Raw genomic sequence first — 21920 nt, 5'->3', positions numbered from 1 at the left:
AATGTTCTAGAAGTTACTCCAAGTTTACTCAGCACTGAATCTATCTGGAATGTTCTGGAAAATAGGTAAATTTCAAAATATCACTGTCCTGGTCACAAAAGCAAAGTTTGTGGGGAATAATAGCCATTTTCTATACTTTTGAGGCATAAGCAATTAGGAAATAACACTTACTACCCAGGAACCAAAAAATAAATAAAAAATAATTCGTTACACGGTGTAATCATCCCATTGAATGTTAGATAAAACCAGAATTGGTTTGCAACAGGAAGAAAAAGCTGTATGAGGAGACAATGGTCAGTGACCACTTGTCCGCTTCACTGAAGAGCTGTTTTAACAGGTAAGAGAATAGACAAAAAAAGCTGAGTAATAAAGATGATACTATCTGTTTTTATTTGCAATGTAGATACTTTTGCAACATACAGTATAACAATAGTCTTATAAAATGACTGTGATTCAGATAACTTTTAAAGTTAATAGAAAATTTGACCCAAAAATGTAAATTCTGTCATCATTTTCTTAACCTCGTGTCCTTCCAAATTCATGTGACTTTCTTTTGCAGAACCCAAAAGAAGGTATTCTGTATTCCATATAAGGTAAGTAAATGGTGAGCAAAGCAGCTTGTTTTGGTCACCATTGACTTTTATTATATGGACAAAAACATTCTTTAAAATATCATCTTTTGTGTTCCACAGAAAAAGTCATACAGGTTTGGAAGGACATAGAGTAGATGACAGAATTTACTTTTTGGGTGAACTATCCCTTTTAATGTATGTATAATACACTTGTCATATCTTTTTTTTTAAATTTTTTTTTTTACTTTGTTGCATATTGTTATAAAATAAAAGATAATAATTTTCAAAATTTAATTTCTAAGGATGGACTTGGCTCTTGCAGAGAGGGTTGCTGGCAGTAGGAACTGATCTTTATATCTTACTGATTTTTTTGCAGTACAAGCTTGCCCAGAGTTTTCCTAAGCCGTTTGGAGTGTGATGCAGCACATGTTTCCTTGGCAATGAAGTGGAGCCTGATGTTAGTGTAGCTTTCTGCAATGCACTTTATGAGTATGAAGATGTGATTGTTGTATGGTTCTAGGCTGAACATGTGTGCCTCAATTTCCTTGAATGCAGAACCACCATGGAGTTCCAGAACCTTTGTGGAGACCCTGGATTTAAATTTGGTGTGAAATTCAGAGATGGGCCTTGTGAGTGTGTGCTGTTGAATAAATCTCTCAGCTGTCTTGATTTTATTTTGGGGGTCTACTAGAATAGGTTTACATGCTTTAATGTTCAAACAACACATTATTTTTTCTCCTACTGTACATTGCTGCAGCACTCTTTTCACCCTCTGTCTGAAACGCTCTGTTTTAGCTCCTGTCTCTTTAAAGCCCTCTTTTTTGAAAAGCCCAGTCTGCTCTGATTGATCAGCTGACCCAGTCTGTTGTGATTGGTCAGCCGCTTAGAGCGTGTGCCGGAAAGGTTATGCCCCTTACCATAACCGAGTTTCAGCTTAAAGTAGCCCTTAGGTGAGCATTATGCAAATGTTTTATATAGTATACATAGCTATGTCACGGAAGTAATGGCAGGACTGCAAACCAGGCGTTTCAGGCAGTTAAGAAGCAGTGTTGTCTGTGGGAGAGAGTAACTCCCTTTGGCGTGGACTTTGTGCTTTGTAACTTTGCAGACATTTTACATGCACAAATAGCTATATTACACACTAAAGCAAAGGTACAATCCCAAAAAGCATAAAAGGGTCTATTTAAGTCATCTGCATTTGCATACCAAACAACCTCTTGCGGTCAACCTTTCTCATCATCACACAACCAATTTTATTCAGTTATGAGCTGTATGGAAGCCAAATTAAAAAAAACTGTTAACACTGTACAAATGCAACAAAACAAGCCGAGCAGAAAGCGCTGTGGTTGAGTTGGAAGGTGCAGTTTGGTTTATTTTCTCGACACATTTTGCTTTCAGAATAACACTTTTAATAGAAGAGGAAAATTGGGAAATTTAGAAAATGTTCTAAAAGATTTAAATGTTTTTACAAACAAAAACATGACAAGTATTTTTTACACCTCAAATGAAGCAAACTGTTCAACAGTTTTCTGGGTTACAGCGAGGCACTTACAATGGAAGTGAATGGGGCTAATCCGTAAACATTAAAATACCCACTGTTTCAAAAGTATATCCACAAGATTTTAACAATATGCATGTTAACATGATTTTAGTGTGATAAAATCATTTGCTAACAATCTTCTGTGTAAATATATATCCAGTTTTACAGCTTTGTTGCCGTGATGCCATAAACCTCAAAATGACTTTAAAAACAAAGATTTAAACAACTTTACAGCTCAAACAATATACAAGTTTTAATAGAAGAATTAATGTAAGTGCTTTTATAAAACTATAAGCTTTTCATTTCAGCCATTAAAACCTTCCAAAAATTGGTCCATTCACTTCCATTGTAAGTGCCATACTGTGGCTTATTTGAAAGAAAAGGAAGTCAAAATAATCACGTGGATGCTGACTGTTTTGTCTGCATCTTTTTAAGTTATGGGGAAAATGGCCACATCTGTGCCTATGATGGGAGTACTGATATTCAAGAGATCACCGCTCTGTTCAAGGGGGATAAGTGCCGTAGCCTTGTAAGAAAACCCAAGATCTTCATCTTGCAGGTAATTTGTCCTTCATCTACAAAATGTCCTTTGCAGTGTAATGAAGATAACTGAAGCTTAGATCAAGTTTTGGTCAATTATATACCTTTTGTATATAAATGAACATCTCTGAACTCAAGGCTTGCCGTGGTGACAAACATGATGAACCTGTGACACCAATGGATGTGGTGGACGGTCAAATGGTCAATGACGTGCTAGTGGATGTGGGGGTGCTCTACACCCTTCCAGCTGGGGCAGATTTCCTTATGTGCTACTCAGTAGCTGAAGGTCAGTATGTCTGGGAAATGTACTTATGATAAATGATTTCCTATGTAATCTTGCATTTTTGGTTTTGTTTCACCCACAGATCTACTACTATATACTTTTATGTACTTCCTCAGATGCAGCTTACATCCTTGATTTTTAACATTACTTTTAATATGTATTGACCGATTGTTTTCTTCTTTTAAAAGGATACTACTCTCACCGTGAGACCATAAATGGATCGTGGTACATTCAGGATTTCTGTGAAATTCTAGAACAACATGGTTCCAAGCTGGAATTTACTGAGCTCCTAACTATTGTTGACAGAAAAGTTTTCTTCTGCACTGATAGCAGTGCTATAGGCAAAAAAACAGTTGCCTTGCTTAGCATCCATGCTCACTAAAAAGCTATTTTTCAGGCCGAAGAAATAATAGTAGTGTTAGGGTCTTTCACGGTAAAGGATTAAGGGAATCAATTATTTTATATTCTATTATTTTGATTTTGTTTTAAAATTGTCCTCATGACCCTATATCCATTATTGTAAAAATGGGAAACATGCACTTTTGCTCGTTTTAGCCTGGAGGTTTGACATGGGTAAGGGTTATAAAGTGCAAGTAGTATTTTAATTGTATAGTTTAATTTTTGACCCATTTATGATTTCCCAGAATGGAAGTCATAATTAGTTTTACTTTAGTAAGTGTACTGCACCAAAATGTATATTTTACACAAAATACCGGCAGGCCAAATCCCCAGTTATTTCAATCCATCAAGCCATCCATGTTCTTTTCCCGCTTATCCTATGTAGAGTCGCAAGGATGCTGGATCCTATCTCAGTTATCTCAGGCCAAAGGCAGGGAAACCACAGTGAACCAAAACGAAGAACCAAAAGAAGGCCCATAAAATACTGAAAATTTTACACACATTAATTCCAGCAATTAAGCAACTACATTCAAACACTACATTCAAGCATTATCTCTTCCATATGTGGATGAGACATGTTTAGTTATGTATTAATAGCTCCAGGACTTTTGAGAACTTTTTAGTCTGAAAGGTAAATACCAAAACAAGAAACTCCAGTTAGACAGCTTGTAAAGGTGGCTGCCCAACAGTTCCTTTTAAACCAATATTTCAATTAAATAAATAACTAAATTAAATAATTCGGGCACCAGACAGGTCCAAGCCTGTCAAAAATAATTATCCCAGAATAGCTCAAAAGACCACCGGTTATATTGAGTGGAAAGAAATCCAAATTAATAATAAAACTAATAAATTGTTTTGTTCATTTTTTTTTTTACTTGTTTTAATTCACCCAAAACAGCACTTTAATTTATGTAAAGGTAATTGTTCAATAAAATCACAACAAAAAGTTTCAGTTTCTCCAATTATATTGTCTCAGACAATTAACTTACAAAATAACAAATAACAATTTCAATCTTTCAACATTTTGCCATTATATAACAAGAAAAACCACAACAAAAAGAAATACATAAATAAATGTAGATGATGAGAAAGCCTGCCTTTTGCATTAATCAGTTTACCACCTTGGAATTCGTTTTCTCTCCTCACAGGAAACGACACATGAAACGAAGGGGAAAATAATTAAATACATATATATATATATATATATATATATATATATATATATATATATATATATATATATATATATATATATGGGATATAAAGGTAAAGAATAATTAATAAAATGATGCAAAAACACAACAATCACTTGGACTTTATTATGGACGTTACACTCGCCTTTGTGTCTCAAGCGCGTTGCAACTGGCGGTCGAAAGTGCAGTGCATGAACCCCCGGTCACTGGTCTGAGATTCCGATTCCTGCAACGTGAGTTCCCCTCTTGAGTTACCTGCCCCTCTTCTCTCTTTTCCCCCCATCTTATATCAATTTCCTATATTTCCATCTATTTGATTTCCAGTTGTTCGTGGAAATTTAAAAGGGCCTGTACTAAATTTCTCCATACAAGCTAATTAACTTGAAAATAATCTTAGAAAGTGTATCCACCTACCTACTTACACCTACTTTCCATTGAATAGTGGAATTACTTTTTTGCTTGAACTGTGAAGGTACGTCTTTGCACATTCAAAGATCTAGCTATTCTTTTGCCAGAGGCCAAAAAAGAACACTTTCCAAATATTTTTGTGTGATTGTCATTCACAGTATTTGTGTAGTGTTATGTTGCATCTGGATTTTTTTTTTCTTTTTTCTCTCATTTTCTCCCCAATTTGGAATGCCCAATTCCCAATGCGCACTAAGTCCTCATGGTGGTGTAGTGATTCGCCTCAATCCGGATGGCAGAGGATGAATCACAGTTGCCTCTGCATTTGAGACTGTCAATCCATGTATTTTATCACGTTATTCTCCGCAGCATCCATGCACAACTCACGATGTGCCCCACTGAGAGTGAGAACAACGTTATAGCGCAAACGAGGAGGTTACCCCATGTGATTCTACCCTCCCTAGCAACCGGGCCAATTTGGTTGTTTAGGAGACCTGGTTGGAGTCACTCAGCATGCCCTGGATTTGAACTTGTGACTCCAGGGGTGGTAGTCAGCGTCTTTACTCACTGAGCTACCCAGGCCCCCAGTTATCTAGGACCTTTAATAAATGACCATTTAATATGTTCTGTTCTCAGTTCTATTAACCTGAAATGGAATTTATAGAATGACACTCTTTTAATGTATGAACAAATCTCATAATATGCATATCATGGCCTTTTTGTTATGATAGAGTATGTATGAGTTTCACTGATCGTTTTATGTCCTGTTGACACATGGATGATTGGGAAATTGTGTTTTGCAACATAATACAATATCTAATAATCTCTGCTATACCAACAACCTTAACTTTCTACTGAGAATTTTGGTGGGTGAGTAATTGTTAGTGTGAGCCAACCAGTTTCCTTAAGCCAATGTCACACCAGTTCATTTTTCAGCCAATTTCCATTCTTAGAACTCAATTACACAATCGCTGGAGAATAGTGGCTAGATTTCAGCCTGTATGTGACACCCCAGACCATAACCGAGTTTCAAAATAACTTGTGAGATGTTGCCTTTAATATATGATTGTATCAAGGATGTTTGTGATGAGTGTGGTATGAAGATGCTATTACTGTAATTAAAATGGATGTAATAAATTTTAAATAAAATGAATTGTTACTCAGTTCCTTTTGATTGCAGGTATGCACTTCTGTTTGGTGTGTTTGTCTGTTTAATACGTTGTTGTAATCTTACTTTTAGTATATTTAATTTAACTCGTACACTGTAAAAATCCAACTTCAATTTTGTCAGATATGCTTAAAGTTGATTGAACTATCTAACGTCAAAAAAAGTGCATTTATCTAAAACAATCAATAAAGTCAACTTTTATGCCATTTAAATCAGAGCGACTTACATTTTTAAACACTGAGCACATATAGACAGCAGTCTATGAGTCTGTAAGGCCAGGCTCTACCACAGAAAATCAGGAAATATGTGGGAAGTTAAATCTTTGATTTCGACTCATCTGAGGATGTTACTTATTTGTTAAAGTCATGGAAAGGTCTTGAAAATTAATAGGTCAAAATCTGTGGGAGACTTTTAAGGCTGAGCACTATGAACTTCATGTTGTTGTATCTGCTACTGAGCATGCCCACAGGACAAGCATTGTGGCTGAAGACATTACCCACAATCCCCTGCGCTTGAATTTTAAGTTTTTAATTTAAGTGTGTTTGGTCAAAGTGTGCTGACTTATGAGGACATGCAAATAATTTGTAAATAATCTGTTTTGAATAAATAGATGTTTTAGCTCTTTATGTGTGTTTAATTTTGTTTTACTGTAAAAAGTTATGTTTTGTTTAAAGTCACCATCAGGGTGATGAGTGTTCACTTTGATTAAGTTTCTTTATTTATAACAATAATTCAATCTCTAAAAGTTGGAAGTACGTGTAACTTATGTCACTTTTAATATGGAGCAATTATTTGGTTTTGTGATGGGGCTGATAAATGATGTTATGTCCAAATATGGATCTACTTGAAAAGAATGTTGAACATTTTGGTCAGTTATGCTTAAAAATGCTAGTTTATTGAAATTAATTATCAATGATCTTTTTGAGTTTGCTGAACTTATTGTATTACGCTTATGGAATGTACAATCCAACTTGAACTGTTAAGTTGGTAAAAACATTTTTTTCTGTGAATAAACTCAAAAAATGCTTTGCAGCTGGTTGCCTTATTTTTAAAAAAAGTTTACTCAATTTTTAATTTTTTCACAGTGTAGCTACTAATTTCCCAACGAATCATCAAAAGTGGGGTCTGTTCACACATTTCAGCAGTCATTTAGTCGTTTTCAAATATGTAGTACATTACGGTGTCATACTGTACCTTTATCGATCACACCTTTTGATAACACAACAGACTGATGCATTGTGGATTTTTTGTGAATTTGATTAAGTAAATGTTTTTCCTAATGTGATTACTGTAGCTTTAAGTAGTTTATTAATTAAAATTTTAAAAACTGATTAAACCAAATGTTCTCTTTAAATATCACGATTATCTGATGATTATGTTAACGGAAACATTTATAACCCCATTTAAAGCATGATTGTGGTTTGGTTTAAACCTGACAAACTGAGTACTGCTTTCCACTACAAACATATACACTCACTGAGCATTTTATAAGGAACACCTGTACACCTGCTTATTCATGCGATTATCTAATCAGACAATCATGTGGCAGCAGTGCAACGCATACAATCAAGCAGATACTGGTCAGGAGCTTCAGTTAATGTTCACATCAACCATCAGAATGGGGAAAATATTGATCTCAGTTATTTTGACTGTGGTATGATTGTCGGTGCCAGATGGGCTGGTTTAAGTATTTCTGTAACTTCTGTTCTCCTAGGATTTTCACGCACAACAGTTTAGAATTTATTCAGGACAGTGCCAAAAACATCCAGTGAGCGGCAGTTCTGCAGACGGAAACGCTTTGTTGATGAGAGAGGTCAACGGAAAATGGCCAGACTGATTCAAGCTGAAAGACTGTGGTAACTCAGATAACCGCTCTGTATAATTGTATTGAGCAGAATAACATCTCAGTATGCACACATCAAACCTTGAAGCGGCTGGGCTACAACAGCCAAAGACCACGTAGGGCACTTTATTAGGACCATAGTGTTCCTAATAAAATGCTTAGTGAGTGTATATACACTACTGGTCAAAAGTTTTGAAACACTTATTCATTCTTTATAATAATTTTTTTTAATCACATTTTAGAATAATAGTAAAGTCATCAAAACTATGGAATAACATAAATGGAACTATGGGAATTATGTTGTGATTAAACAAGATCCAAAATAAATCAAAACTGTGTTATATTGTAGCATCTTCAAAGTAGTCACCCTTTGCCTAGAATTTGCAGACATGTACTCTTGACATTTTCTCAACCAACTTCTTGAGGTATCACCCTGGGATGATTTTTAATCAGTATTGAAGGAGTTCCCATCTATGTTGGGGACTTATTGGCTGCTTTTCTTTATCATTTGGTCTAAGTCATCAATTTCAAAAAAAGTTTTTTTATTTTTATTTTTATTAAATTTTAGTTTTATAATGGTGACACAATTATATTTTTGTCTACAAAACTAATTTCAAACATTTAAGCATATGCCTTCAGATCAAAATATTTTTAAGATCATGAAGTCGTGTTTCAAAACATTTGACCGGTAGTGTATATTTGCAAGAAATTGGGAGCATATAAATGACAGGACTGAGACTGGCCCAAAATAGCGAGACAACATGGCTTTGTCAAGCCAACACATTCACTGTTAAATAAAATATTTATCAACCAATTATCAAGTAAATGATTATTAAAATTATCATTTTAATTAATTTCCCTAGAAAAAAAAAAAAGTCATTTTTTTTTTTAAAGAATAAGCTTCTAATTTTCACCAGGGTCATGTGCTTTACCCTGAAGTCACATGTGCATTTTAGGGTTAAGGTCTCACACAATTACAGTAAGTATCACCATATCAGTTCATGTCACTTTATTTATCTTCTGTGGAATAAATTGAGGACAATAAAACATTGAATGGTCTTTACATATTGTAATGATCATCACATTACAATATTGAAACCTGTATCAACTGCTTAATAATCAAATGTGTATGTGTAAATGTATAATAATTTATATATCACTATGAAGTTATTTAATGCCTGGTTTATGTTGAAAACCTAAATTCCTTTTCAAAGAGAGAGAGAAAAAAAGTTTCAATTGATGTGGGCCAGTGATCAGTATGATGTAACCTTCACTGTAAACAAAAGAAGAAGAAAAAAAAAATCTGTCTCTTGAGCATATCAAAGCAGAAAGACCTCCCACCATACTGAACCAGAGGGCATTGCTATTCATTTTGAAGAACCTTACCCTATCAGATACTGACAATCAATCACTGTGATGGAGCGAGCAAGAATTACTGTATCTCAGCGGCAGGCCGTACATTTATAGTCTAGGCCTTCAGTGTGATTCATGCCATTAAGAAAACACAGTTTCACAATGAATAAGACACCCTATGCCTTTGGGCATCATACATTATATCGCAGCTACTATAGTATGCTACTACAGCCACTATAGAATGCATCTATGGTCTCTGACCATAAATGCATTCCATTCTCCGATTATTATACATTTATTTATTTATTTGACATTCAAAAATCATAATTTTTCATATGAATCTACCAAGGAGGTCTATAATACCTGTAAAAATCTATCTAATAATATTTGCGATTTAAATGTTGCTTGCAATAAATTTGGTTTCGTCAGGGTACACGGTTATGCTGCATTCCATTCAAGTTGGATGTGGGAAATTCCTGCTTGATATCTCCGACCATAAATGGATTCCATTCCCCGATATTCGGAACTGCAATGCTCCCGTTAGCTTAGCAGGGGTTTGACTCTCATTAGAGATGTCTCCTAGCAACCCAGCTGATAAACAATGCTGCAGCGCTAGCATTTGTTCTTCAAGTGTACGAGAGATTATAATTTACCATGTTTTATACACCTGTTTCTGCAGGCATTTGTTAAACAAGCTTTAACATCATGTAATGTGGAAACAAACTCATTTATCGATATTACTTAATAAAGTGAATGTTTATCACTTACTTTGAGTATTGACATGTTTGTGTGATATCATGCCCCTGCATCTCGGCAAAATCGGAGTTGAGGATTTCTGCACGAGCCTACAAGTTGTAATTCTGACTTCAAGATGCATTCCACTGCACTTTTCCTAGTAGGAAGTTGGAAAATCCGACTTTCCGAGTTGAATGGAACGCAGCACTACTTTTCAAAACTTGATCCGACACTGAATTCTCAAGCAGCCTAATTTACACAGAAAACTCCTGATGTTGCTATAACAATGCAGAAAGCACTTACCAATTTACTTGAAGTGAAAATCAGTCCACCTTTCCTGTTTAATAGATTAAGCAATCACACGGTCATGCAGAACATTTCAGGTTTTTAAATCCATAAGGATCTCTTTCTCAATGGTGATTGCGGCAGAGATGCCGATTCCTCAGCAAGATCTCGCGCTCTTCGCTTTCAAATTACGTCACTTAAAGCGTGATTGCGTCACTCAGGTCCAGCTAGAAGGCCTCGACCGGGACATATCCTAAAGATCACACCCACCATGAACAAATAAATCAATCTGATTGGCTGATGAATCTGACAATCTGACTTTAGTTGCCCATTCATTTGCACTGTTGAGGGATTCTGTCGAAATTCTGAAGGCCAGAGGGGGTGGAGCTCAGACTCATGTGCTGCTTCGGGCACGAGATTTGTGAAACAGTAGTCATACTTTGTTGTAAGCATCAAGGAATAAATTCTGACTGGACAAACTTTTTGTTTTTCTCTATTTGTTTGTAGATTAATTAAGAGTGGAAAGCGATTAAAAATACATAGGCAAAAAGGTGATTGAGAATGAAATGATGAAAAATATTTATTTATTTGTCATGTTAGGCCAGCAGTGAATTCGCCACTACTGTATCTTCATCACATTTGTGTGTAAGTCCATTTATGTGTGAATTATTTAAACATTATTTAGCATGCTGTATATGAGGAAAGATATGTATCTAAATATTTAAATACAATAGTACTCTTTTGACTGTTTGAAACTGTATTATGCTTTTGCAGGTGTTTTGTTCTTTGAACACCAGAGAGTCTTTGGGACAGAAGTGGACATCAGAGTTAAACTAGGAGACAGCATCACTCTCTTCTGTGATAGTGTCATACTATTTGGTTCACATATCATTTGGGAAAAAATATTTATATATGAAAAAAATGAATACAAATGTAAAGCCTATTTTTAAGATTTGCACATTTCAATTTCATGACAAATTGTGTGAACTTTATCACAATTTAATCAGTAAAACTGTATATATATACATATATGTGTGTGTGTGTGTGTGTGTGTGTGTGTGTGTGTGTGCGAGTGCTTGTGTTCGTGCCGTTCTAAACTAAAGTTTAAGAGCAGTGCAGATGTGTTAAGAGCTACTCTATATGTGTCTCTTTACATGTAATTTTTTGACATTACATATGTTAGCCAGCAGGTGGAGGCAAAAGATCATTTTTGTGTGTAATATGAGCCAGTTAGGTGACATGAAGTGAGTCAGCGTCAGTCAGTGTTTATATACCACAGCACTACGTGATCGCTTGTATTGCTACTACACTACTAAAGCTAGGAAATAGCTTTAAACAGCTTTAAAATAACAAATTCAGCATTACGGCTCATCACAACTGAGAGACACAACAGACTGATTAATTACACAAACTCAATGCGCTTACTTCTTACCGGAGTTTATTGGAGAGGATGTATGTTTAAAATGGCGGAGGAGATTGTGGTTCCTATAGTGAAAGACTCTTGCGCACCAGCTACCGCGAAATAGGTAGAAATACCCCCGCTTGGACGGCTATTTTTCCACTGAGAAAGCTGATCTTCAGGAAGCTGACAGCATCTCTGCTTGGGAGTGGCAACAGGTGACAGCACTGTCATAACAAATGAACAGGCCATAACTTTAACATGAGGTTATATTTTGTCCTGGGCTGGTTCATAGTATCATAGTAATGCATCACACAGTATCTCTACAACATAGATGTACTAGATTATGATTGTTCTCAAGGTACCTTGACCTGTCCCCACTTTTATAAAATGCACACATCACATTTATAGGAGCTATTCAGACAGTATAACTTTAAGTATTTTTCATAACATGCCTTTTTTGCTGCTATGTGACCCCATGATATCATAATGATAACTCTTAATGGACTTGTTTATAAGGGGAAAATGTGTTAGATTTAGGCATATTTTGGGGTACAATGTGCTTGTTGTCTCCTCCATGGGGTGTTCAATCACACAATGCTCCATGGGGCGTTCAATCAAACAATGCCCTGTACATCAGAGTGTAGTGTCTCGTAGCATTTATAACATGTGGCATGTGTGTAACTCCCTAACAAACACTTGCAGTGGGTACAGTGATGTGTGTGAAAACTTAAAGGACGTCAGGTTCTATTAATTGCTTTAAGGATTATCCATGATGAGAGAATTAGATTGTAAAAGACAGGGAAAACATGCAATACAATGATAACTTTCAACTGCATCCCTTTTGTGGTCCACAAAAGTCATACACAATGGAATTTGGAATGACACGAGGGTGAGTAAATGATGACAGAATTTTCATTTTTGAAGGAACTAACTCTTTAAAAGAAATAGTGTCCAGCTATTAGTGACCTAAGTTTATACTCTTTCCCTTATACTGTATTTCCTGTAAAGCTGCTTTGAAACGATGTGTGATGTGAAAAGCGCTATACAAATAAAAATGACTTTGACTTGACTTGTCCTGTGTGTGTTATTCTCTCCTTGCTTCTCACCAAAATACAGGTACTCATTCACCCATTCAGTTTTCCTTCCTTGCTATTATCATTGCCAGTAATTAAAATGTCAATCATTTTGCAGTGTGCAGCCAAAGTAGTAAACAAATTTGAAATGTGTACTGCAGTACATCTTTCATATGCAGTTTTTCATGTTCTTACACTGTATTACAAGGCTTGTGATATTGTAAAGGTGTAAAATACAAAATGATTTATTGATTAAATGCCTAGAAATGAATTATTCCTATTAAAGCTGTTTTAAAATATGGTAGACATCATAATATAAAATTATTTTTCTGTTAATAAGTTTGAAGTGCTGCAGTGTGCATTCTTAGGGGCCGTTCAACACGTTTTTGCATCCGTTTGCACTGTTTTTCAGTTGTTTTCTCTATAGACTTTCAGTCATCATACTGCCATATTTTCATTGTGTTTTTTTAGGTTCTGAGCTTAGTGCAGAGATACTCAAAAGTAAATATTTTTAAGGTATCAATCTTTTTACTTGTTGTCAGTAAGCTTCATCATGTCAAAGATGACAGCTAATGTTGTCCTTCTCTCTCTCTCTCTCTCTCTCTCTCTCTCTCTCTCTCTCTCTCTCCCTCTTAATCATTTCAGGTGGACCATTCAGACAAACATCAGCATGATATGAGTAAGAATGGAAGGTTTTGCCACCACCCAGAAGTCTCTTATAGCCATCTTCACATCCCTATTCCAAGATGTAATTTTTCCAGTAAAAATAAATGCAACTGTTGCTAGTACATTCTTTTGGCACTTGGCTATTATTTCTAAATGCGCTGTTCTCTCAAGCATACATTAACCTAATTTGTGTACGCATCAACACGCATTTACATGTTTTACACACAGTAATTCGTAAAATCATTCACAAAATTTCATTTTGAAAAGCGTAAATATAATTAATGAGCATATTATCAATATACACTTTGTACACTTTTATGTGTGAATGTTGCATGATTTAAAGTATCAATTAGTATTAAATGACATATTTATATGACATTTGAGTGGTGGTCCCATATGTTTGGGGCTTTAAAAATCTATTTTCTTGATTATATTAACAACAAATATTAATTAGTATACATTTGTGATAGTATTATATATAACATGTACAAGATGAACATAAAAAAATATGAAGACCTTATTAGCCAAATTTCCTACACATAGGGAAAGTTTGTGTTTTGGAATGATGAGTAATGATCCATTGTCTGCATTAGATCTGAGATCTATTTAATTAGAATATTCAGTGTTCTGATCTTTACAGACATCTGAATCAGAATAAAGTTGTTGGTATAGAGCAGGGGTGGGCAACTATTTTGGTAAAGGGGCCACATCGGGCTTTAAATAGTACATGGGGGGCCACATTGTATTCCTTTTGAGATACAGTGTTCTGCATTGATTTGGTTCTTGTATCTTTTAAGCCCAGAAATAGTTGTGCACTCAATTTTCTGAAGTGTATATGTGATTAATGGGACTATTCTGCAATTGGCTAAAGTATTCTATTGCTCTACAAAGGTAGATACTTTTTTATCAGCCATTACCTTCCCTGGTAATTTATTATTAAATTTAAAACTCTGTACATCAGGGATCTGTTTAAAAAAAAAAAAAAAAAAAAAAAGCAGAAGCAGGCCAGTTTACTTATTTTATTCTCAAAACATTAACCATTTATGCATTAAAGGGTCATGATGCGGGTCTCATCAATAGTTTGTCAACCAATGGTTTGGCTTTCCATTTAGTACACAACTGAATAAAACAGGCTTTAAATTACAGAGTTAAATTAAAATACAGGTGCGAGGGACTTCAACACTTCAACAATTTGTGCAAGTATAAATCTGAAATTGGGGGGTTCGCTTCTCATATCTGGCAACCCTGATAATGTTAAATGCTTGTGGAGGTGCGTTAGGTCCCAATGCAAGATAACTGAAATATCCAATGAAAAAACACTTTTAGGATAATTGAGCTGTGGGCCAGATTAAACCATGTGGAGGGCCGGATCCGGCCTGGGGCCGTAAACTGCCCATGTCTGGTAGAGAGAGATCAAACTCTATACATGCATAAAAGTGTTTGTCTATGTAGTATGTGGTTTTATCTGTAGATTATATGAATATTTATCTTATAAACAGCATTTGGATGTTGAAAATTCAAATAATTCAATCAGTAATAACCACACATGTTTTCCACTAGACAGGAAAATGTGTATGCACCTGTGTTTATATGGGTTTTTTGATCTATTTCATGAGCACAAATCTAAACAAAACATTGAGTATCAGTTTTATTGCATTTAAAAAGAATGATTAAAAAACAATGTCGAAAGTGCTCACTGATTTTTTTCCCCCTCCATGTGATGAACAGATTTGAGTATGTGTATGTTAATGGATTTTACTGTAATTGTAATTCTGAAAACTTTATTTATGCTAAAGATTGCATATACATCAGTATGCACCCTAAAGTGAGCATGAGGAGAGGATTAATTTAGCACCATGGACAGTAAACAGCTCTGACTGCTGATTTGCATTTATGTAAAGTAACAGATTAAAATTTGTTTATCTGAGTTGCCTTAAGGTTGCTTTAAGGAGGGAAAACAACATACATACAAAGAGCTTAAACATCGCAGGCCATAAAACACATACACGACTGATGCAAACTTTAGTGTTTGCTCACCTCACACAAACAATGTTACTGCAATCATTGTGCAGACTAAGTGAAAAGGGCGACATGATGTTGTTGGTTTCCTGTGTTAATTTCATTGCTTCTTTCAGAGGTGTTGCACAGCATGATGTGCAAGTGCGTATGATGCATAAGGAGTCACTGGCTCATGGGGACACTGTTTGCATTCAGCCTATATCATGTCCTAATCCTCGCTCACTGTCCTGTTATAAAGGCATTAAAAGTCCATTAATAAAAAAAAAGAAAGAAAGAAAAAAACAAAGAATAAATTATTTTTTACGCACACACTGTAATCAGGGCTTGTCTTTGTAGGTTCTGGGCCCAAATATAGAGCCACAGTACAGTGGCTGAGACCAGCCAGAAATGTCATAAAAATAATTAAAAAAGGTAAGAATATTCTAAAGCCAACAAGCTTACAACAGAGGGAACAAACAAGTACTAACTCAAAAGAAAGGAAAATAATATACAAAAACAGAATGCATGACTTAATGTCTCCATCTAGTGGCTAATTTTCCAAACTGAGTTGGAAAAAATGAAAATGGGAAGGCTGAAACTGAACGACATGAAGATGAGCAAATAATTAGAGAATTGTCATTTTTGGGTGCTCTCATACCTGGTCTTTGCTGAGAGGGACAACACTGATAAAGAAAGTGAAAAGGGTGCATAGCAAACAGTCAAAGAATAAAATTACTCATCTAAACATCGCAGTATAGAATAGGACCAAATAGTGTTTGTGGATGCCAAATTTCTTGAGCTGACTCCAAATATGAATGCATTATTAAGCTTTTGTGACAACTGTCAAGATGGTCTTGTCCCATTTATGGATCTCTTGGATGACTGTATCAAGAAATTTAGATTTTGTCAGTTCTGTTGACAATGGAACTCTATATTTCTTAATAAAGGAAAATAGTGTTTCTTCTTAAAATTGGAGATCATTTCTATATTTTGTGTGGGTATTTAACATCAAGTGGTTGGTTCAACTGAGATTTATTGTGATTGAGGTGGTAAGGCATTCCTGTTCACTTCAATGAAGGGTATTCAGCTGGCACATAATCCTTTGATAGTAACCTTTGATAGTAAATGACCCGCTTGTTGCCATATTTGCTCAGAAGTTTTTTTTTTTTTCATCCAGTCACCTGAGCTATAAATGTGACATTCAATCACTCTGGATCCGCAAGGACAATGACATCAGAAGTTGCATAGCAGTTTTTTGTATTTGGCTATAAAGTACAGCAGTGGCCTTAAAGTGCCACAGGAAGTAAGAAGTGGTTTTCATGTTTGTGTGAATTCAGTGCTATTTACAGATAATCATGCTGCTATAGAGAGTCTGACCTTCTCTTTGTTTTATTTGTGTAAGTCCCAACCACAAATGTTTCCAGTGGTCTCTGTTACTGTGTTCTCGTGAATAGGTGTACATCTGTTGGCCTTACACAGCGATAATTTCTAAAAATGATTCTACAGCAACTAATCCTCTTATTTACTCTTATTGCTACTTTTGTATTGCAACTAGTTTGTAAAAACTACTATTGCGTAATTAAACTGATCCATCCTGAATTCAAAGTAAGGATGGAAATGTCTGCTAACAAAAACATGTAAGATCAGTCTCCAGGCCACATGACTGGCTGTGTCCTTGCACTATGCAATTAACTTCAGATACAGAAAACAGAGTATTGGAAACACATTTAGTTGTGGTTTTTGCTGATAGCTGTTCACTGTCTGTGGTGCTGAAACTCTTTTTCTGTCCTTTTTATTATTCACTCTAACTTGTGGTCCACAGTGTAGTTTTGCAAGCAGTCTAAGACTTTATTCCTTAGTCAAGCAAGAACTCCTCTCAATACTAAGAGGTAATTTTGATATGCTGAAAAAGGAAACCACAACCTTGTGGTTATGTTTGTGCAGTAGTCAGTGTTTTTGTTAGTGCTTGCTAAGAGTGCACAGATGGAATGGAAATATTTGTGGTTAGAAACACAAAAATATTTGCAAAATTTATACATATCTAGCATGCATGCGCACAAGCCCACAAACACACTTTTTTCAATCATGGCAGGGACTTTCCATTTTTTTCTATTATTTGTACTTTGAGCAAATTATCTTTGCTTTCCCTTACCGCTTTACGCCTTAACCCAACCCTCACATATACCTTTCTGCATTTTTATATTTTCATATTCTAAATGTTTCATAAAGTCTCACACAATTGCATTAAAAACCTCAAAAGATACGTCACTGTTTTGTTCTGTAATACGCAGGGGACAATAAAACATTGGGTCCTCTTTAAGTATTGTAAAGATCATTGCTTCACCAGATTGAAAACTGCGTAGACTGCTCAATAATCAGCTAAGAAATGTGTAATAATTCAAATATCACTATGAAGTTATTAATTCTTCTGGCAGATTGATACTGTAAAACATTACTGAGCTTTCCAAAGTGTTCTACAAAAAGAGGAAAAGGTTTCTGTTGGTGTTGGCCAGTGGGACAAGTGACCAGAACGATATAACCCTCACTCACTCAGTCACTGAAAACAACAACAACAACAACAAAAACACCTTGAGTGTATCAAAGCCCTTTAGCAGAAATACTTCCTACCTCACATGAGAGTTGATATTCGTGTTGAAGACCCACAACCTATCAGATACTGACAATAGGTCGCTGAGATGGAGAGAGAAAGAGTCATCTTATTCACACTTGTGTGTAAGTCCTTTGTATTTTCACATGGTTTGCTGCTGTACATGGGTAATCTAATTATTAAAACAACATAACCCTCTTTTGACTGTTTGAACTAGTACTGTTTATGCTTTTGCAGGCATTTGGTTTTGTGAACACCAGAGAGTCTTTGGGGCAGAAGTGGACATCAAAGTTAAACCGGGAGACAACATCACTCTCTTCTGTGATTGTGCCATACCAATTGGTTCACAAATTATTTGGATCAGAAACTGCTCACATGAAAATCAACCGTCTCTATTTATACGTTTTGATGGCCTGTTCAAGGGGATCTTTCCACGTTATAGTTTTGTACCCAACAACTCCAGTAACTCCTATGATCTACATATTAAGAACACCAGTGTCTCAGATGAGGGAATTTACCACTGTGCTAAAGCAGAAAAAAATATAGAAGAAGATGCACTTGGCATCATAAGATCCAAAGAAAAGTACCAGTATGGAAACAGAACAACTCGTCTCTCTCTCTTAGGTGAGAATTTCTTTTTACTTTTGTTCATGTAACTTTTTTATGTTGGTAAATTCTGGAGAGCTTTCACTTAAAATCCTTTTAGGAAAAATAAAATACAAAAAAGAAAAAGAAAAAGAAACAATGAAAATATTGTGTGCAAATATTGTTTGCACAAAGACGTTCACACATAACTATCACAAAATCCTGCAGACATGGCAAAATATACATCAAAGGCAAAGTGACATTTATAAATTCTTAAATTATATCACATTTACATATTTAATGATGGCACTTCCAATAGAAAATTCTTTTTCAAATAATATGCGCAAAAATATTTTTGAAAAAACAAAACAAACACAAACAACCCTGGTATTTAAATAATAATATCAACAATATTAATAATAATTACATAATCATAATATTTTTTATTATTATTATAATTAAATGTGTGTATGTGTATATATACATATACTATATATATATATATATATATATATATATATATATATGTATATTAGCTCTCTCTCTCTCTCTATATATATATACATATATCTATCTATACATATATATATATATATATATATATATATATATATATATATATATATATATATATATATATATATCTATATCTAGCTCTCTCTCTCTCTCTCTCTCTCTATATATATATATATATATATATATATATATATATATATATATATATATATATATATATATATATATATATATATATATATATATATATATATACATATATCTATCTATACATATAATAATATGCGCAAGAATTATAGGAGAGACCGGGGCTAGTTGTCACAATTGGAAGTTGTCATAAAGGCTATATCTCTGTATGAAAAGATTTGGAGTAAAAAGTCCAATCGTGCAATTTTTTGTTTTGTCAGTTTACAATAAGGTTCCATTTGTTAGCATTAGTAAACACATTAGTTAACATGAACTAACACAGAACTATACTTTTACAGCATTTACTAATCTTTGTCAATGTTAATTTCAGCATATATAATGCATTTTTTAAACCAAAAGTTTAACATTAGTTAATGCACTATGAACAAACATTAACTAATAATGAACAATTCTATTTTTATTAACATTAACAAAGATTAATACATGCTGTAAAAAATATATGGTTTATTGTTAGTTCATGATATCTAATGCATTAACTATTGTATATAAATGGAACCTTATTGTAAAGTGTTACCGTTTTCACTAGCAGAGGTTTTTATGTGGTTTCAAACATCTTCCAAAGTAAATTTTCATTATCATCATATTTTTGTTACAGCTCTTGAGTAAACAAGTGAACATATTTATAACACATTGATTTATTATGATATTATGAAGGCAGATTTTTACTAAAAGTTTTAAATGTGTTCCTGGGACAAAGTATTTTTCATGAAAGTCAGGTTGGGTCATATTGTCACCTTTTAATTTGGCAGGTTGTCACATGCTGTAAATACCAGAAATGTATACGATTAACTACAATATTTGTTGACCAAAAACATTTTTGATATTTTTGTACATTAACATTTCAACTTTTGTTGTTTCACAAATAATTTTATGCCTCTTTTCTTAGCTGTGTAGCTAAGGTGCAGGTGTAGAATTAAAGAGAGACATATAGGTTTTGTTTTCGTATAATCGTGATGGGGTCAGTATGTGTTCTGAACTGTATCCTTTTTTTCTTGGCAACAACAGTGGAAATGTTCAATAGCTTTTTTTTTTTTTGTAGCAAAGACTTTAAGTTACATATGTGGCTATGCAAAAATTAACTTTCAAGCTTTCAACTAACCACGGTCTCCACTATTTTTATATAGTGGAATTTGTTATTAATACTGTTATATTTTTATTTAATGAATTATCTAATTAATTAATTTATATAATTTGTATTAATGTTCTATAAATTTGATTCAAATAAAATGTTTACATCAAACGAAAAGAAAGAAACTGTGGCAGATTGCAACATGACTTTGGAATCCTGTTCTACTTAGAGCCAGCGTCCACCACAGTCTCCCCCTCTCCCGTATCAGACTGTTTACTCTGCTGGCAGCTGCTGTTCAGTGTGTGTCCTGTGTGTGTTCTCCTCTGCTCCATCTGTGCATACTGCCTCTGTCAGAAAAAAAATACAGGTATTCATTCTTCATTTGCCACACCAAAAAACATCTTTGTCTTGTACTTTGTCTGCTATGACATCATATAACATTCAAAATGGTCATTTGTAAAATTATAATTTCACAAAACAAACAGTGCAATAATGTTACATGCAGTGCTATGAAACCCATTAAATGGCTGAGTTTAGAGGTTTGTGAACAACTGGAATTAAAACTCAGCTTCCTTAGTTGTGAACCATGTTTAAATGGTCTTGTTCTTATTTTAATTACCTTTAGGTCCTGATTCTAGAGCTTTTTCAGAGGAGAAAGCTGAAACACAGACTTTCAACCAACATGATGAGGTATTGCATTACTTGTTCCCATTCTGAAAACACTCTGGTAAAACATGCCCCAATCCAACAGACATTTATCATGTCTCTTTATTGCAATAACAATGACATCAGTGTAATTTAATAATCAGTTTTGTTGAGATATGTATCTTAAGTAAATAAATAGCACAAATATTTTTTTCCAGGGTGAAGATGAAGTGTGTTATGCTTCATTGGACATGCCTTCCAAACGACAAAAGCAGCTCAAGAAAAAGAGACTGCAGGGTTCAGACTTTAGTACTTATTCAGAGGTCAGAACCAAAAGATCATAGCCTAAACCACTGAACTGACTATGCCAAATAGGCCTACTGATGTAATTTGTTATGCCAGATAAAGAAAATAAAAATTATAAACTGTCAGTATACTGTCATTCTTAAATTTAAATAAGTGGAATCCACAATCGTACTTAACATTTTCCTGACATGTTAAAGAAAGCAGTTTCAATTTCTCCTGTATATAATATATTATAAAAACACAAATGAGATCAATGTTTCAGTGTACATACAGTTAAAGTAAGTACTGAGCAATGAACAGCATGTAAATAATAACAGTTATCTTAAATTGTAAAAAAAAAAATATAGTTTACCCAACCTAAAGGGGTCATGAAATGGAGAATCAAATTTCCCTTGATATTTAGACATATAAGAGGTAACTGTTCTGTAAAAACTTACTGTATATTTCAGAACTCAAAACTTCCTCCCTATTCTAAAAAGAGCATTTATAGTTACATTTACAGCCACCCTGCTGAAATGTCTCGTTTTGA

At 34.4% G+C, this 21920-nt stretch overlaps 1 protein-coding gene and 1 pseudogene across 1 annotated transcript; both read left to right on the top strand.

The window, feature by feature from the left end:
• The first annotated feature begins 290 nt into the window (after nucleotides 1–290).
• Nucleotides 291–3345, top strand: LOC127443574 (caspase-6-like; annotated as a pseudogene).
• A 14496-nt stretch (nucleotides 3346–17841) lies between these two features.
• LOC127444134 (uncharacterized) lies at nucleotides 17842–21649 on the top strand. The gene is made up of 5 exons (XM_051703348.1): nucleotides 17842–18188; nucleotides 18301–18687; nucleotides 20670–20807; nucleotides 21066–21130; nucleotides 21304–21649. Exons 1-5 carry the CDS (start codon nucleotides 18152–18154, stop codon nucleotides 21427–21429), a joined length of 753 nt encoding a protein of 250 aa, XP_051559308.1. The 5' UTR covers nucleotides 17842–18151; the 3' UTR covers nucleotides 21430–21649.
• The last annotated feature ends 271 nt before the right edge of the window (nucleotides 21650–21920 follow it).

The sequence above is a fragment of the Myxocyprinus asiaticus genome, chromosome 7 (genome assembly GCF_019703515.2).
Source record: "Myxocyprinus asiaticus isolate MX2 ecotype Aquarium Trade chromosome 7, UBuf_Myxa_2, whole genome shotgun sequence".
NCBI classification, from domain to species: Eukaryota; Metazoa; Chordata; class Actinopteri; order Cypriniformes; family Catostomidae; genus Myxocyprinus; species Myxocyprinus asiaticus.
Note: the sequence above shows the minus strand (reverse complement) of the source record. Positions and strands in the feature narration are given on the sequence as shown.

Excerpts from the sequence above, each read along its gene's own strand:
- LOC127444134 (XM_051703348.1), top strand. The coding sequence starts at position 18,152 with ATGGAGAGAGAAAGAGTCATCTTATTCACACTTGTGT. Across the intron at positions 18,189-18,300 it reads CATCTTATTCACACTTGTGT|GCATTTGGTTTTGTGAACAC; the intron begins GTAAGTCCTTTG and ends ATGCTTTTGCAG. Across the intron at positions 18,688-20,669 it reads AACTCGTCTCTCTCTCTTAG|AGCCAGCGTCCACCACAGTC; the intron begins GTGAGAATTTCT and ends TGTTCTACTTAG.